The sequence below is a fragment of the Epinephelus lanceolatus genome, chromosome 21 (assembly GCF_041903045.1).
Source record: "Epinephelus lanceolatus isolate andai-2023 chromosome 21, ASM4190304v1, whole genome shotgun sequence".
NCBI classification, from domain to species: Eukaryota; Metazoa; Chordata; class Actinopteri; order Perciformes; family Serranidae; genus Epinephelus; species Epinephelus lanceolatus.
In genome coordinates this window covers 4,363,425-4,382,587 of record NC_135754.1, presented here as the reverse complement: position 1 = coordinate 4,382,587, position 19,163 = coordinate 4,363,425, and the positions used below count along the sequence as shown (strand labels likewise).

The 19,163-nt window shown below is 40.8% G+C and overlaps 1 protein-coding gene across 4 annotated transcripts in view; it reads right to left on the bottom strand.

The window, feature by feature from the left end:
- exoc6 (exocyst complex component 6) overlaps window positions 1–19,163 on the bottom strand; it is an 80,698-nt gene that overhangs the window by 41,295 nt on the left and 20,240 nt on the right. For all 4 annotated transcript variants that reach the window (XM_033611507.2, XM_033611509.2, XM_033611511.2 and 1 more), the window contains exons 2-10: window positions 18,753–18,924; window positions 13,212–13,259; window positions 12,934–13,024; window positions 11,757–11,802; window positions 5,573–5,626; window positions 3,267–3,417; window positions 2,975–3,136; window positions 852–920; window positions 595–678 (exon numbers count right to left, since the gene is read on the bottom strand). In XM_033611507.2, the coding sequence (XP_033467398.1) occupies window positions 595–678; window positions 852–920; window positions 2,975–3,136; window positions 3,267–3,417; window positions 5,573–5,626; window positions 11,757–11,802; window positions 12,934–13,024; window positions 13,212–13,259; window positions 18,753–18,924 (877 nt within the window). The remainder of the gene's footprint in view (window positions 1–594; window positions 679–851; window positions 921–2,974; window positions 3,137–3,266; window positions 3,418–5,572; window positions 5,627–11,756; window positions 11,803–12,933; window positions 13,025–13,211; window positions 13,260–18,752; window positions 18,925–19,163) is intronic.

Genomic DNA, 19,163 nt, shown 5'->3' with positions numbered 1-19,163 from the left:
AGTATTAATGCTCACAACGATATAGGCCACATGTGTAGGCTATGGCTAAGCTGACGCACAAGTATAAATCTGCCTTAAGACGGAACTTCAGTTTGCAGTTGCGGCAACTCAACGCAAACCCCCCAGCGCTGGCAGTCACAGCGGGCTGGTGGCCTGCAGCAGCGCCAGGTCTTACCTGTGTAATGGCAGCAACAGAAAGTTTACTGGGGTTTGCGCTGGCTGAATTCGAGTTGCTACAGTGCAAACTGAAGGTCTGTGTTCATGATAATGGTATACCACTCTGAAACTTCAGGAGCATCAAATCACAAAAATACTAATTCTTGCATAGTCAGATGTGGAATTCAGAGCTTTATGTTTGTTTTTTTTTCTTTTGTAAATTGTAAATATTTCCCAAGTTAACAACTGGAAGGGTTTGTTTATTGCTGCCTTATTTGTTTAGTTACTTAACTGGCTACCAATTTTGCCACGTCTTTGGGATTAACCTTTCTTGTCAAAAACATTTGTCCAATAGAATACGGTCAGTCGGGAATGGTAATTCCTGGTTTGGACTACAAATTTATTGAGGTACTTTGAGCATGTTTGTGTGTTGCTCACCATGTTAGCCTGTGGCTGCAGCACTAGCCTGGCCTGTTTTTTCCTTTGTTTCCTGTAGTAGCTCTCAAATGTTTCTCGGTCACCCTGCAGACAGAGAAATACAACAGACTTCAATTACCTGCCCACAAGTTACTGACAATAACAATAAGATCAAAATAGTTTTGCTGTTGCCTGATGGCCTTTACATGTATACATATGTATATATAATGATATGGAATGCAAAAATATATTCGAAAAATGGTTGCAGGCACACCTACCAGCACAGTGTAAATGTGTAAACACCTGTAGACAGGTGAGAAGTCCACAAGGTCCTGAGCTGTAAGAATCTGTTTGATACAGATAAGGAAAACAATATTTCTTAGATTTTACTTACAGTGCCCTCCAAAAGTATTGGAACAGTGAGGCCAATTCCTTTATTTTTGTTGTAGACTGAAAATATTTGGGTTTGACATCAAAAGATGAATATGGGACAAGAGATCAACATTTCAGCTTTCATTTCCAGGTATTTACATCTGGATCTGATACACAACTTCGAAGATAGCACCTTTTGTTTGAACCCACCCATTTTTCATGAGAGCAAAAGTATTGGAACATGTGACTGACAGGTGTGTTTTGTTGCCCAGGTGTATCCCAATTACATTGATTATTCAAACAATAAATAGCACTGAATGTCTGAGATCAGTTTCAGATTGGGTACGATAGGTTTTGCCTGTGCAGACTGCATTTAGAGGTGGAACCAACATGAAAACCAGAGAGCTGTCTATGGGTGAAAAAGAAGCAATTGTGAATCTGAGAGAAGATGGACAATCAATCAGAGCCATTGCACAAACATTGCCCATAGCCAGTATAACCATTTGGAATGTCCTGAAGAAGAAAGAAACCACTGGTGTACTAAGCAACAGACGTCGAACAGGTAGACCAAGGAAAACATCAGCAGTTGATGACAGAAACATTGTGAGAGCTGTAAAGAAAGACCCTGAAACAACTGTTAATGACATCAGCAACAACCTCCAGAGGGCAGGAGTGAAGGTATCAGAATCTACTGTTCGCAGAAGACTTCATGAACAAAAGTACAGAGGCTACACCAGATGATGCAAACCACTCATTAGCAAGAAGAATAGGAAGGCCAGGCTGGAATTTACCAAAAGGTACAGAGATGAGCCTCAAAAATTCTGGGAAAAAGTTTTATGGACTGATGAGACAAAGATTAACTTTTTCCAAAGTGATGGAAAGGCGAAAGTTTGGAGAAAGAAAGGATCTGCTCATGATCCCAAACATACAAGCTCATCTGTGAAACACGGTGGAGGTAATGTCATGGCTTGGGCTTGCATGGCTTCTTCTGGGACGGGCTCTTTCATCTTCATTGATGATGTAACACATGATGGCAGCAGCAAAATGAACTCAGAAGTCTACAGAAACATTTTGTCTGCTAATTTAAAGAAAGATGCAACCAAACTGATTGGGAGATCCTTCATCATGCAGCAAGATAACGACCCAAAACACACTGCCAAAACAACAAAGGAGTTCATCAGGGGCAAGAAGTGGAAGGTTTTAGACTGGCCAAGTCAGTCTCCAGACTTAAACCCAATAGAGCATGCATTTTACCTGCTGAAGAGGAGACTGAAGGGAGTAACCCCCCAAAACAAACAACAACTGAAAGAGACTGCGGTGAAAGCCTGGAAAAGCATCACAAAAGAAGAATGCAAAAGTTTGGTGATGTCAGCGGGTCACAGGCTTGATGCAGTTATTGAAAGCAAAGGATTTGCAACTAAATATTAAGTCTCATTCACTTTAATCTATTTTAAGTTTATATGTTCCAATACTTTTGCTCACCTAAAAATTTTGTGTTCCATTACAAATAATGCTATCTTCTAAGGTGTGTATCAGATCCAGATGTAAATACCTGGAAATAAAAGCTGAAATGTTGATCTCTTGTCTCATATTCATCTTTTGATGGCAAACCCAAATGTTTTCAGTCGACAACAAAAGTAAACGAATTGGACTCACTGTTCCAATACTTTTGGAGGGCACTGTATATGCATTTTACAGTGACCAATGAAAACAGGTAGAAAACTATGAAAATAAACTTCTTACATCATGGAAAGTAAATGCAGCGCTTTTACAATTATCTTACAGAGCTGCTTAATATATGCAACATGACAAAATACGTCCATATTATCGAACTCAAATACCCATAAACAGCACTGTATCTAGATTCAATACTGAGAAATCCATGGCATTTTATCCATCTGCCTTTTCTATTAACATTAAGCAGCCGTCTTATAAAAAGGAATTAAAACCCAGTTTAGGAAAAAAATTAATACAATTATTTTTTAATGATCACTTTCTGTCACACGCAACTACACAAAATGTTCCTTACCTCTTCATCTGCTTCCTCCTCATCTCCTGTGTCGTCGTCTATCATCAGGCCATTGTGAGTGTGAGTGTGTGTTCGTCCGTTGAGGGAGTACACAGGCTTGGTGTAGTGGCCAATACTGGCCTGTTTGGCTACTGCACTGTTAAAGGTCCTGTGCTGCTGTGCCTGGAAAGACATACAACACACACACAGATCAATGAGCTGATAAATACAATACAGTACAATACAATACAATACAATACAATACACTCTCACATCGATTGTGGGAATTTGTTAGTAACACAGACTGTTATACCTGTCTCATGGCGGTCTCTCCAACCTTGTCGGAGTGCTTTCTGATGCTCTCCAGGAAGTCTTTAAGGTCCGACATGGAGATCTCCTTGATCTCCTCTCTTAGTCTGGGCAGGTTTTCACCCATGATCTGACAGAACCTGTACTGACTCACCCTGCAGGAGACACAACACAACCAGTCCAGGTCTGTCCACTTTCAGAACTGCTACCTAATCTAACCAGCATTGTCTAATTTCATATGGAAAAAGAACACAAAACAACAGCTGGCAAATCAATGAAATAAAATAATAAGACCATCTACCCATCAGCGTCATGCTACTAATACCCAAGCAACATTACTGTCACCAGGGATGTATCAGTATTACTCCCTGTAATACTTTTTTTTATGTACCAGTTTTGGTTTTTTTTAAATTCCAAAACAAAAAATATTTTACTTCCCATGCAATGGCCTTATTGTTTCTCAATCAGATGTAATACCTGTTGAAACAGCTTTCTGGAGTGGAAGAAGAAATCAATAGTAAAGCTACACTGATTTGAATGGTGACAAACCTACAGAATAGTATCACCACCTCTGAAATTCCCCTCAACTCTAAAAAATGTTTTAACAATTTTTAGCTCTTTGATTTGGTTTAACAACAACATTCTATCTCAGTTCAGCCTCCGCGCTCCCATCAGCTTTTTTTCAGATAAAAAGCTCTAATATACCCAGTGTACACTACCTGCCCAGCACCAATCAGCAGACAGACACAGTTAGTGAACTGGGGAACATAGTGGGCCATTTAGTAGCTAAACAGTAGGGTTGAGCAATTGGACAAATACATTGGCTATCTTCAAAAGGCTGAGTACATTGCTGGTTGTTTTTGTTGGGCAAATTTTTGGGGTGATTGTTGTCATTTTATTTTGCTAATTTAATGGTCTACCTCTGAAGAATGAGCAAGAGCCACTGCTCAGTGAGCAGCTTGCACAGCGTTACAACAAAGAGTGGAGACAGGTCTGGCTATGTGAGACTACTCCATGACAGCCTCTCATTCAGCATGCTACTGTCTGAGGTCTGCAAGTGGGGTATTATCTACTGTTACAACACAGACAGAAAAGCTAATTTTTGGGAGCTGATCGATTGGCAGACACTAGATATTGCTGGTGAACGTTCTTTACTCACTTTTAGATTTGAAAGCTTGGAGTTAATTGTGTCAGCCCTCTGTTTTATAGCATCATGTTAGCTACCTGGCTGATGTTAATGACTAGATATTGTTATCATAGAAATAAAACCCACGTGCAGCACGCTTTTTTTTATGAAGCACTGGGGTGAAACTCTCCCCAGTGCCCTGCCAGCAATTTTTTGCTGAACAAAAAATACCAACAAAACAAAACAAATAAAGCTCTGTGGACACATGCCCTAGTTTCAGTTTGATTGGAAAAGAGAAACTTGAATTCAGAAAGTGTACCGTTGGATTTCTCTTTTTACAAAGAAAAACAGGTGTAAGAATAGTACCTTTCTTGACATTTTGTGAGAGTTAATTTCATTTATATATTAGCAAACTCGCCGCTTAAACACATCTCAAAGCTGACACTACATCGTGGGGGTGGGAGGCAATGGCTCATTGTTGGGCTAACAGTGGTCGGTTGAAAATTTTATCATATTGCACAACCATACTAATGAGCCAGGTATTTTTCTCTGGAGTGCCAAAAGCATGACTCCAAGTGAATAACTATGTTGCTGTGGCTGTACTAAATGTGTAAATATACAAGTGATTGCAGATTGCTGCTGAATTGCTCAAAACTGTGTGTAGTTTATACATTTTGCTTATACCTAGCAGTGTCGCATGCCGTCATCATTAACATCCTCCAAAACTGCATTACAACACCAATATCTGACTGTACATTTTAAAAATTTGGAATGAAGTTCCAATCACTGTATCATAATGTGACCACCAACAACATTATGACCAACAACACTACAGTAAACATATCACATGGCTGCTTTGTCTTGTTTTCCTTGTCAAATTTAGATGTGGTTAAACAAAGACCAACCTGATTTTGTGCAGTTACAGTTTAGATCGGTGCCCTTTTCTTTTTCAGAGGAACTCTATAAATAATCTATACAATATATATTATTTTAGTGATTTATTGGTCGAAGTCGAAACACTGGGTTTTTGCCATAACTGGGAGTCACCAATGGGATGTTTTTACTGCTGTGAACCCAAGAGAACCAAGTTACAAACTATTCAGACCCATATTTGAAGCTGCAGGGAGATAAATATATTTACTTTAAGATTTTCTGTGAAATGTTCAAGAACCCAGGTATCCTACCTGGGAATGAAGACCTTCTCCAGCTGCTCCATAGTTTTCAACGCAGCATAGTATCTGCAGAGACAAAAGGATATAGCAAAGGTCAAATGCAGTCATAGCTATGGTCCTTTAATCATAACCATTAAAGGATAGGACGATAATTTTTTAAGTCTGTATCAAAACAATAGTCAGGCGCCCATAAGAACACTAAAGCAGTTGTTGCTTCCTGTAGTCATTCCTCCCATTGTACTGACAGTGGCCATTAGAAGATCCCTTTCCAATAAGCTTGTATGTAATGGTGGTAAAAATGTATAGTCATCATTCTGTACAAAAACATATTCCAAAGTTCTGAAGCTCATTTGAGTCTTCAGCAGTCTGACTTTGTCAAAGTTCACACACTAAAGAGCCTTTAACTTTGGAAGATGCTTACTTGATTTATCTAACTCAGACAGCTGAAGCCTCATTTTATCTTCAGATAAACTTAGAATTAATTTTTTCACACAGGATGAGGACTGTGGATTCTGACCCCAGTCTGGCCCCATTGGAAGCCCAGTGTGTTCCCAGGTGTTGGGGATTATTGTTCATTAAGAAAGTAGTATATTGCCTTTATTGTCTTCAGAGGGAGCTGTGTGAAGTCTGACAGTGGAGTCAGTGTCAGTTGGGTCTGAAGACTTACAACTTTAAAAATGACAAGAATCTAGAGGTGCGGAGTTAGAAAAAAAGTGAGCTGACCAGACCTCTGTAGCTCTGCTGGTTTTGGTGCCTAAACCTAACCACAAATTAAAGGGAAATTTCGGTTTATTTCAACCTGTCTCCTATTGTCCTAAATTTGTTTCAAGTGACTAGTGACATAAAAATAATAGTTAGCATGTTAGCCGTTAGCCTAGATACAGCCGGGGCGCATTGTAACGTCAGACCTGTTAAAACTTAAGTGAAAGGGCAACCTTCAAGTGCAAAGTTAGTCCACTAAACAAGCTTTTTTTCCACAAAGACCGCCTCATATTGTTAGGATAAATGTCAGAGAACATATAGAAAATGACATGTAAACGTTTTGTCTTGGTCGGGAGTGCATACAGGGACGCAATACACATTATTGAGTGACATTATGAGTTTCTGTGATAAAATTCACGCAAGTTGGATCAGCCTGTGATTTTTCACTTTGATTTTCAGTGTGATTTTGAATGAAGCCCTCAGTGGGTTGATGATTTTGGTTTGGTTATGTCATTTTGTTCTCAACAAATTATACAATGTACATCAGTGAAGATTTTCAGTTTGAATAATTCATTTATCAAGATCTGATGTGTGATTGAAGTTTTCCCTTAATTCCCTTAATAAAGTAGCAGACATTGCCTGTAGTTAAGTGTGATATGTTATTCTCAATGCCTATTGGGCTACCTGTGTTTAGGGTTGGGATCCGGATCCGGTTCTTTTTTGGAACCGGGTCCAAAGTTCCGGTTCCGGAACTGGTTCCATCACATTTGGCTTAACGGTTCCTGCAAACGGTTCCTAGATTGTCACGTGCATTTCCATTAGAGTGCGCACGGGCAGCATATTTCTGTCCGAACCCGACCGAGCCCGACATTATCTAATCACTAAAGCACTGAGTTTGTGTCACACAGTTGTCATGGTTACAGGCTATTTAACAGGCCGGGCGTGCGCTGTTGGCGCCCCGGAGAGGGAGACCTCCGTGTTTGAGACGGGAGTGGGAGGCGGGAGGTCCGACGCTTCCAGCGAGGGGAGAGGGAGACATATAACAAAATAAGATAAAATAGGAATACCTGTCTCCCTCTTTTATTTTATTTTCAGCATTTAATCAAGGCGGAGGCGGGCGGCGGGAGGTCCGCTTCCAGCGAGGGGAGCGGTAGAAACAAACAGCCAGTGTGCCTGTGTGTGTTATGTTCAGGTGTTGTCACGTAAATAACAGTGGCCAAGCATGAATGCATATAAGTATTTTTTATTACATTTCTGTGGTTAATTTGAGGTAATAGTGTTACTGTAGAAATCAGAGAATCACTTTTTGTTGTTAGGCTATATATTCTCAGGGAGATGATACAAGCTCTAAATCTGAAATACACACCACACACAAATGTGTATTTTCATCTAATTGTACTGTGCACAATCGAATTTAAAATCCTACTGTTAACTTATAAAGCTCTAAATGGTCAAGCTCCGTCATGTCTTAGAGAGCTCATAGTGCCATATTATCCCACCAGAACACTACGCTCTGAGAACGCAGGGTTACTCGTGGTCCCTAAAGTCTCCAAAAGTAGATCAGGAGCCAGAGCCTTCAGCTATCAGGCTCCTCTCCTGTGGAATCATCTTCCTGTTACGGTCCGGGAGGCAGACACCATCTCCACATTTAAGACTAGACTTAAGACTTTCCTCTTTGATAAAGCTTATAGTTAGGGCTGGCTCAGGCTTGCCCTGTACCAGCCCCTAGTTAGGCTGACTTAGGCCTAGTCTGCCGGAGGACCCCCCTATAATACACCGGGCACCTTCTCTCCTTCTCTCTCTCTCTCTCTCTCTCGTATTCTATTACTGCATCTTGCTAACTCGGCCATTCTGGATGTCACTAACTCGGCTTCTTCTCCGGAGCCTTTGTGCTCCACTGTCTCTCAGATTAACTCATATCGCAGCGGTGCCTGGACAGCGTGACGTGTGTGGTTGTGCTGCTGCCGTGGTCCTGCCAGATGCCTCCTGCTGCTGCTGCTGTTATCATTAGTCATACTTCTACTGTTATTATACACATATGACTATTGTCACACATGTATACTGCCAGATATTAATACATACTTTCAACATATTGTACCACAGTAGCCAGAACTATAACTATAATATTATTAATTCAATAATGTTGTTGTAAGCTACTGTCATTACCTGCATCTCTCTCTCTCTCTCTCTCTCTCTCTCTCTCTCTCTCTCTCTCTCTCTCTCTGTCTCACTGTGTCATGTGGATTACTGTTAATTTGTTATGCTGATCTGTTCTGTACGACATCTATTGCACGTCTGTCCGTCCTGGAAGAGGGATCCCTCCTCAGTTGCTCTTCTGAGGTTTCTACCATTTTTTTTCCCCGTTAAAGGGTTTTTTTTGGGGCGTTTTTCCTTATCCGCTGCGAGGGTCATAAGGACAGGGGGATGTCATATGCTGTAAAGCCCTGTGAGGCAAATTGTGATTTGTGATATTGGGCTTTATAAATAAAACTGAAAATTGAAAAGTATAGCAAGTATAATGAATATAATGTAGGAATCGGTAAGAGGAATCTGTAAGGAATCAGACCGTTAAGAAGGAATTGGTAAGGAATCAGAATTGTTAAAATCCTAACGAGTCCCAACCCTACCTGTGTTATAAAGATATTGTGGTCTTTCAGTGTGCACACATCACCAGGGTTCAGCCTTGGGTCAGTGTGCTGAGCTCCCATCATTAGGCTGATAGGCAGGCTGTGAAGGGATCTAATTGGTCGGTCAGTGAGTGTAAAATGTGTTGTATACACATGAACAGAAGACAGCCTCATAAACTGTACAGTGAAAAGGTTTGTCAGAGTGCAGAGCACCAGGACGGAGGATACAAAGACTGCAAGTGGCAGGACACTGAACAGAATGTGACCTGGCCATCGGCACATACAGTACAGAAAAGCATGTGCATTTGAGGCATACAAGCTCATTCCAATGTATTGTAAGTGTATAGGCTATGTCATTAGTGCTCCATGTACACTCCACACACACAAATCCCACAAGGTGGCCAGCATGGTCTAATTGCCTTGGATTGGCTGTGGGCCGTGACAGAGCAGCAGTGAGGGGGCCTTGTTGTGAACAAGGGCACACTGAGGGTCAATTGTCCTGCCAGTGAATGGCCTCTTCCTTTGGTACACAGTAATGAACAAGAAAGGGTCATTATTTTCCTGTCCAAAGTGAACGCCCCCCTCCCCTCTTTATACAGATAGGCATATAAATACAACCAAACATGAAGTTCATGGGGTAAAATGAAGTTCAATCATCCCCACACAGCAGGGGAAACCTGCATCATGAATACTGGATGATGCTGCAGATTGGTTTGGTGGGATGTTTGATTACTGAGCTCTGTCTAGGTAAAAAAACTTCTTAAAATGGAAAAAAAGCCATTCAGTTTATCCATTGATTCAGTAATTTAAGTATCTTGACAGCAAGTTCCAAAGCAGTCTTTTACTGTTTACTGAGGTTCAGAGTTCTGCCTCTGACCAAAGCCTGCCTCACTGATGATACATCAGATTAGGACTTGAGGATGGGGCTTTAATTGCATACCTTGTTGATCATATTTTTACATTTTATAATTATATTCCTAAAGCAAGATGAAGACTTGACTTGATATGGATGACAGACTGCCTATATATGAACTGAAACAGACATGAACTGACACATACATGTAGATATTATTTTTGATGGATCATGTTGTTAACCATTACTTGGTGAACACTGAGAATATTTTTGACCTGTTCCGAATGTGGGTCTGTAGTTTAATTTTGTTGCTCTTTAGTCTACTTAACTGTAGACCACCCAGGTCTGGTGGGAACTAGCTAGCGGTGCTGCTCATTTGACAATTGCGGCTTGTTACGCTATTCTGACCCAACAGTATAAGTAAGCAGCAAAAATCTAGCTGCAAAACCCCCTTTAGCATTGCTTACTATGTTATCACTGTTAAACCTGTTAGCACTGTTAACCGTGTCAACACGGCTAGTGGTGCTCAAATAGCTAACTAGATTTATGTCTGCGAGCACATGAATGCTTCACGCCCATTGAGAAGTGTTTTATGCAGAACATTATGATGCCACAGTGAAGATGACATTTGACCTTTTAGATATAAAATGTCATCGCTTCATTATTTTATCCAATTAGACATTTGTGTAAAGTTAAGCCATAACTGGCACATGAATCTTAAGTCATCTTTAGTTATGGCCAAAAATGTTTTGTGAGGTCACACTGACCTTGACCTTTGACCACAAAACTCTAATTAGTTTATTCTTCAGTCCAAGTGGATGTTTGTGTCAAATTTTAAGAAATTCCCATACGGTGTTCTTGAGATATGCTGTTCACAAGAATGAGTCAGATACAAGGACACATTGACCTTGACCTTTGACCACTGTAATCCAATCAGTTCATTGTCGAGTCCCAGTGAACATCTGTGTCAATTTTAAGAAACTCCCTCCCTCATGTTCTTGAGATGTCACATTTACAAAAATAAGATGGAAAAGGTCACAATGACCTTGACCTTTGACCACCAAAATCTAATATGTTCATTGTTCAGTCCAAGTAGACATTTGTGCCAAATCTGAAGAAATTCCCTAAGGGTGTTGTTGAGATACTATGTTCAAAAGGTTGGGATGGATGGACAACCTGAAAACAGGTACTGCTATCACTGGCGCGAAGGCATAAAAATGCTTAAGGGGTTTCGTGTCTCAAAATGAAGCTAAAGCTGAGGCTAAATGGCTGTCTGTCAGCAAAGCTAGCAGAAAATAAAATAAAGACAAGACATTTACATTACAAAACATTAAAACGTCATCACCTCTACATAGATAGCATTTTGAAAAGCAGTAAAAGAAAAGGCCTCTGTATTTTATGTAATTTTGAGGATTTTTTCCTAAAAATGAACCACTTAGTTACTGGTTAATGGGTGTTGGACTATTGGAAACAAAATTAACCAAAACTGATTATCCTATTTTAGATACTTTTAGGTTCCGATATTGGAATCGTCAGTTTGTTGTTGATGTGTTAATGTGTCTAAATAATTCCATGAGGGATGGCTGACGTAAATGACACGAAATCACATAAAAATAAAACGGTTAATTCATTCATTTACAACTGTGGTGAGTATGGTTAGCTGTGATCAGATATGCAATTGTAACAACACCCAGCAGTGAAGTCACAAAACCATTTTTCCAAAACCTGTGCAGTATCAATGTACTGCAACACTATAGCACCACACTACATCACAGCTGGTCTGATGTACATGTAACCACACCCAGCTGAGATGTAGCAAGGCATTATAGTGCTACGATTCATCACAGTTGCACACAGTGAAAAAGGGATGATGTCGTCACTGGTTGGTGGAGCAAGCCAGGTTATTAGCTTGATTGAAGTTACTCTTTAAGAATCTGGGAACCTAACTTGTTTGTAATACCCCAGTTATAATAGATCAGTCACACTGTGCTGAGATGCTTTGTGAGATGGATACCTTTTGGACTCCAGCTGCTCTTTTAGTTTGCTGTACATTTCTAAAACTGCAAAGGAAGAGAAGACAGGAAACAGGATCAGTGGCAGAGTCTCTTGGGTCAAGCAGGTTGGTTCACTCACTTCTCTCTAAAAGAATGTGTATACCATGCACACAGAGATACATAGAAATGTAAAATAACACATACTGGACTCAATGTTTATTAGCCAAAAATGTCCTAAGTCCCACCCAAAAAACCAAGAGTCTTACATGCTCTATCAGTTCTATTAAAAAAACAGCCTCGTACTCAGCTTCTAAAGGTTATATTAAAAGTGCCATCTGTGAGTACTAAGTACTTCACTTAAGGCGGATTTATACTTGTGTGTCAGCTCTATGCAGAGCCAAAGCCATAGCCTATGCATGTAGCCTATGCTGTTGTGAGCATTTATACTTGTGCGGTGGTGTGTCTGTGTCACTCTGCAGTTACACCTCCAAAACACTAGTCGGTGGTGGGGTTTCTGCGAAGTGCTGTAAAGTTTAGTTGATTCAAACCACACTTACAACACATACCAAACATGGCTTGATAGCAACAATTTCAAACACAAGTACACAAATCGACTTCACGTCAACGCAGGATTCACAGACAAAGCAGCTGTCTTTTGCTGGACACATTTTGCCCACAAATACAATATGGTAATGTTATTAGCACAAGCCTATGGCATTTTACATGGTATAAATTAGCCTAGTGGCTAGCAAAGATTTCCTCTACTTAAATGAAGCCAGGATAAATCACACACAAGACTTGAAATGCTATTTTGTGGGGGTTTTATTGTCTTCACAATATACTGTGTCTTATCTGTGAAATGAAATCTTTGTTTCCACTGTGGGAAATGATTTTCAGCTTACAATAATAAACAGCAGGTCTGCGTTGCCGTGATACGTAGATACATTTCTGTGGAGGTATAAGTTAGGCCATGCTGTAGGTTATGGCGGTGTTTCGACACAGAAGTATAAATCCCGATTTAGTTCACAAGAGTTCTCATTCAACACACCCAAGATCTGAAGAAGGTGTTAAACTGGTAACATCCTTGATACAATTAAACATGCATGTACTCCAGGTTACTGTGGTGGCTAACACTCACAGCTTACTAAAACTAGAATTAAAGTGACCATCATATTGATACACAAACAGCAGTGGTACCAGGTATACAGAGCTGGAGCTTCTCCACAGTGGTGGCCATGTTCCTCTGCTGAATCCGACAGCGAATCACCTCCTCTGTCTGAGCTGTCACCTGAGGAAAGGAGCATACAATGGAAGGAAACAATGAGAAAGAGGCCACTTCTGTTAAGTACTGGGTTAAAGAGCGGTCATGTCTAATGCAGAACTGTCTTTTGCAGTTAACGAGGAGGCATATGTCCTGACAGCACAATAAAAAGCATGTTTTTGTCTTCTGCACATTCATGCATACGTGGACTTACCTCCCTCCCAGCCTCTTGTAGTCTTCGATTAGTGTCCGTTACTTGACCCTTTCAAAACAAACACAGACAGCAGTTTAACGGTACAGCCTCAGAATATCTCCTTTTATTCTGTTATTCCTCGACCCATGGTTCCTACAAACGTTTGTTTATTGTCAACAAATGGCACGTGCCTAGTTTCTCTGCTCTATTCCATAGAGCTCCAAAAACCCCATGAAAGGCCCAGTGTGGAAAAAAATGTGAATTAATCCCCTGTTGGAAATAGCACCCAACCACTATTTCCGCTGTTAAAGTAATGTTTCCTAAAAATAACAGTGACCAACTGTCATAGGAAATGATTTAGCAATATATTACTTATACACAAACCCGGCGACCGCTTCGTGTGTTCCGCCATTTTGCAGCGCAGACATTACTGTAATGGCATGTCACGGTGTCTGCTGTTGCCTGCTGACAGTGACAGCAGTAATGGTTGTTGATTTTCTAAATTATCTCAGATAATTGATGACAAACTTTGGCATACAATGTGGACATTACTGACTGCCAAATAACATTTAAAGGTAGGGTCTGGAGGATTTTCCAGTTGCTGTTTGTAAACACACATTCAAATTTGGCCCCTCCTATCAGGCTCAACTCCCCCGGGTGTATGGAGCCCGGAGGTACGGAAGAAGGCTTCACAGAAGAGGTTCAGGCAAGGCTTGCGCTGGTGCACACTCGGACACGCTCGGGCATGGCATCTGCGCTCTCTCATTGGCTGGGGAAATCTCTACCCAGAAGCGGTCCGAGCTCACAAAAACATCAAAATACAGTTAAAGGGCAGGAGCTCTGCAAACAGAGTCACCACCACACATGAGTAGAAGCCCATAGGTGATGATTAAGCGGGATTTCATTTGTATATGTCTATATTTTGTTTTGTCTGAAAATCCTCCAGATCCTACCTTTAAGTCTTTACAGTTAAAAATATAAACACTCCTACAAAACACAGAGCTGCTGAAGTTCTGGATTAACAATCGTGTTAACTGATGACTTTCAGCTGGATGTGTCCGTGGTTGCTCTTAGTAACTTAAGTAAATGGTTGGCGAAGATAAACAGACGAGTTAAAGTTAAAATTGATTCAAGTAAATTTGAAGGCTTTTACTAAGACACCTACATGTTTTGTCATGTTTTCAACAGCTGTCATTGCCATGAGCAACCACAACACATTCCGGCTGAGTTACCAGTTGGTAAATGACAATGATGTTTTCTTTGTGGTCACTGCCCTCATCAGAGCAACTTACGTTATATTTCAGAAAAACACCACAGTTAGTTGATTGTGTTACTTATTTTGTTGGGCCACCGCAGCCCCTAGACAGTATTGCTAGCCCACTAACGTTAGCTATGTTAGCCTACTAACTTTAGCTAAGCAGCATTAACTTAGCTGACGTTACTTGTTTAATGACCAGTTTTCTCCTGAAGTTGACGTTTGCCACTACTGTTGGAGTCTACTGTTGTTCTTCTTGATATTGTGCCTACAATACACGCAAACATGTGACACTGACAATACTGAAGTAAAGGCCACTGGTTTATTACTTCCCTGGATTCATCTATACAATATATTGGTGAACTATTTTTAAAGATAGCAGCTGTATGTTGAAGACACAAACGTTTTAATTTGAGAACTTTATTATTGAGATATCTTGCATGTTTAGATTTATAAATTAAAGTATTTTTATTTATACCTAATTCTGAGCAGTTCAGAGCATGTCAACCAAAAATGAACTGGTGAAGAACCCAAAAAGTTGGTTCTCAGCTTGAACCCCCAAAAAATCAGGTTTTTCTTAACTTGACGTACAAACTGTGACAACATCAGTGAATGTGTCATCTTCCATCAGTTGGAAAGAGAGGATGGAGATGGCAAGAATGGAGACATAAAGTAACAAATCATCAGCAAAAAAAGAGCATGCAGGGGTCTTGATTTTTGGTTAAAAACAAATAACTTAGAACAAAAGTTTGCAGGTTATCAGTGTAATCTGCAACTTTGCTTCTACTGTTTATTTCCCTCGTGCATTGTGCAACTCCTTCTGTTACTTAGACAGTGTTTCCCCTGCCCAGCCCCCCAACGGCACCCCCCACCCCAAGTCCGAGACAATTATAACCAAGCCTGGCCCAAACCCGCAGCACGGCACTGTACACACACTCAATGGAGTGAAGCCCGTGTTCCGTTCAGGCGTTGTCACATAAATAACAAATTCCAGCACTTGAATAGGCCATCCTTGATTATAATGGTTCCATTCAAAACTGGTAGAAACTCAGGCTGGTTTGTTAGATAGCACCAAGGTCCAAAGAATCGTTCGAGAACCAGGGCTAATTTGGTGGAAAAAGGGTATTAGTGTGATCAAAGTGATATACATGAAACAGGTTCTGTTTCAGTTACCGCACCTAACTATGGACCATTCAGAGCATTCCCACCAAAAATAAAGTGTTTTGGAACCTGAAAAGTTGGTTCCCAGCTTGAACCAAAAGATAGCAGGTTTGCCTTGACTTGAAGTTTGAACTGTGACAACATCAATGGTGCGTGTCATATTAGACAGGTTGGAAAAAGAGGATGGAGAAGGCAACAATGGAGACATAAGGTAAGAAATCATCTGAAAAAAGAATGTGCAGGGGTCATATTGATCGTTGATCCATGACTCTTTGGAATAAAAACAAATATCTGTAATAATAAAAATAAAATTTGTAGGTAATCAAGGTGATCTACCATCTTGCATTACTGTTTTCTTCTGTTGTGTATTGTGCAGTGACCTCCATTGATGACACATCCTTGATTACAATGGTTCTGATCGAAACTGGTGAAAAAGTGGGCTGGTTCACAAGATAGCACCACGGTGTTAAAAGTCCTGAATGGACCAAATTCAAGAACCAGAGCAAGTCTGATGAAAAGGAGTATCATTGGCATGTTAAGGTTTCTTTTTTTAAAAAGACTCAAAGACCCAAATTGTGGTTTTCTTCTATGACATTCTCATATGAAGCACTTCAATTTCTTCATTTTTTTTAATTTTGACAGTTGGATACTTTTTTAGAATGTATGAATGAGCTGGTCTCAGTTCAGCCATACACACTGTCACATGTCTATCTGTCCTTCCTCTTTCTGTCTGCTCCCCCTCTTCATGCCCTCTCTTTTCCCTCTCTACCTCCCTCACCGCAGCTGCTCAGCCTTGTAATCAGCTCATTGTCCATGAAGGGGCAAGGACAAAGGCAGGCAAATTCAGATTAACCAGGCAGCGAGGACCTGAACCCATCGTCGGTGCACTGGGCCTTTCATGGGGTTTAATGGCTTGTGACAGGCTCTTTCTCACAGATTCAGTGACAAACTTCTCGATTCTGGATGGGGATTTTTGAACTCTCGGCTCTTGTCACACGGCTGAGAGCCATGACCCAATTGACCAGTCGGCTTTTTGATGACAATCCTTTCAACAGTGAAGCTTCCAAACAAGGGGGGACCGACTACATAATCGCTGCTTCTTTTTTTTCATTCAGATAGGGTGCAGCACCACAGCAAGAGTGCTTGAAAGCAAAGAGACAAGTGAGAATTCTAGAAACTAAACCAAGACTGTTATCTAAAACAACGTAATGCTGCACTGGTAGGTCAGGAAATAGAACCTATGACCTTTCCATTATGGGACAGTAGCCCGATTTACAAGTGCTAACACATTCTTGAAAATTCTCATCCAAAAAGTTTCTTCCATTGAGTTTGGATGAGCAGTGAAACGTTTTCAAGGATTTACAGCAGGACCAGTTACATTTGATTTAGTGCTTCCTCTAAATGACCTGGATGATTGAAGCTACACACTTCATTTTTTTAAATGCAAAACTTTTGGTTAGTTAACGCCTAGTTTCCACACTAGTGTTGTCACGGTACCAAAATTGGGACCCACGGTACGATACCAGTGAAAGTATCAGGGTTCTGAGTAGTATCACGATACCACAACAAAAATGAGGCAAATGTGCCTTTTGTCATTTACAAAAAGATAAATCACTTTTCTATAATACATCAATGATATTTCAATGGAATAAATTACTTATTGACTTATTCATACTTCAACAGCATCAATAAGTGATTAACATAGGGGGGATCAAAATAAAATAAATAAATAAAATAAAAATCAACCAGCCACCCTCCTCCTCTGATAAGTTAAGAACAGTCCCTTCAGTGCGGTGAGGTTTGTGGACCGTTACCTGCCACAAAGAGAGAAATGCTCGTTTCTCCTCTGACACGTCACATACCTGTGTGCCGCCACGGCTCGGCTGTTCAGGTACTTTTGGGCAGTCATGACACTGACGAAGAGGAAATTATTGGACTTGGAGCCGGGCTTCTCGGTCACCGGTAAGCCGTTATCTTGCGCCGCGGAGCACTATGGCGCCATATTTGACAGGAATATGGCGGAGCCTCCTGTCAAATTCGCCTTTCGTTTCTGCTGCTGGTTGAAATCTGTACTTGCACAGCGTGCTCCTGAATGATTTCTTTTGCTTGCACAAAACTATTTTTAGTCGCAAATGCGAGTAAAATGCTTGCACTGTAGAGCTCTGTGGAAAACAAATCACTGTAGCAATACAAAGAAATCTAGCCTACAAGTAAAACTAAATAAATAATAACTTTCATAGCTTAAAGATACTCAATAGCTCAGCTAATACCTGAAATGTCACTGGAAAACAAACCACTGCAGCAGCATATTGAGTGCCAGGTGGCCAGTGCGCCATTATTGGACGGCGCATGGACACTCACCCTCTTGTGATTGGACTTTGAACTTATCCCACAGTAGTGGTACTGTGAGGTAGGTGTTTATCCATTGCCAGTGGCTCGCGCGTGCGGTCATCAACAGCTCCTCCCACAAGTCTTCAACAGCCCCTCCCGTGGCGGAAGGCCGCCTCAGTCGTTTTAAACTAAAAGGGTTCCGCCAATATGACTACTCTACGAGGCGGAAAATTGGGCAGCTCGGATCAACTCGCCAATCCGGCTGTGTGTCTAAACGCTCACAGCTTGCCGGCAAAATGGCCCAACATTCGCAGAAAATCTTGCAGTGTAAAGGGCTAGTGTGAACATTAAATATCTTGTCTTCGTACTATTTTTAAATGAATATAGATCAAAAAGGGATTTGCAAACCATTGCATTCTGTTTTTATTTATGTTTTACACAGTCTCTCCACTTTTTTGGAGTTGGAGTTGAAAAAACTCTTCTAAATGTGTCTGAAACATTATTTGATTAAAGGTAATAAACATTTTTGGGGGGTACTGGAGTGAATCTTTCATGACGACTAGCCCTACAGTGATGTAGTAGATCATTTCAGAGTAGATCTGGACGTCTCTCTAAAATACCCAGTCTACCAAACCCAATGACAGAAAAACATCTATCTCTATCTAATTTGATTCTCTTAACAAATCTAGTTGGCAGTTGGCAGAGGTCATATGACTGCTATTTTGGGAAATATGGCAGCCAATGTGGGTTGCAGACCAAACTGTACTGCTTTGGCTCTTCTGGCCTGGCATCCCCTTTACAGTAATATCTCTTACCATCAGTTTCTCTGCATCAGCACGGACTTTCAGGAGCTCTGTGATGGCGTCCACAAAGCCTTGGTGGTGGAAATTGCACATCTTCTCAATCTCACGATCATGGTTCCTTATCCTGGCGTCCAGCTTTTCCATGAAGCGCTTGTGGGCATTAGGCTGGTCATCGTAAATTGACCTAAGAAAGACAAACAGGATGAGGAAACAGGGGAGATATAGGAAATGAAGAAGAAGGGGATTACCGCAGGAAGGGAAAGATGGCAAAACAGAGGAAACTGTCAGAACTGATAGAATGAATATGATTTGCTTTTATGTCACTTTGCAAATGTCCATCTGCAACCTGATGGAGGTTCCTCAGGACAGCTGCACTTAACAGCTGATGCAACATTTTGGACTTGTGTTGCTCATTGTGTCTTA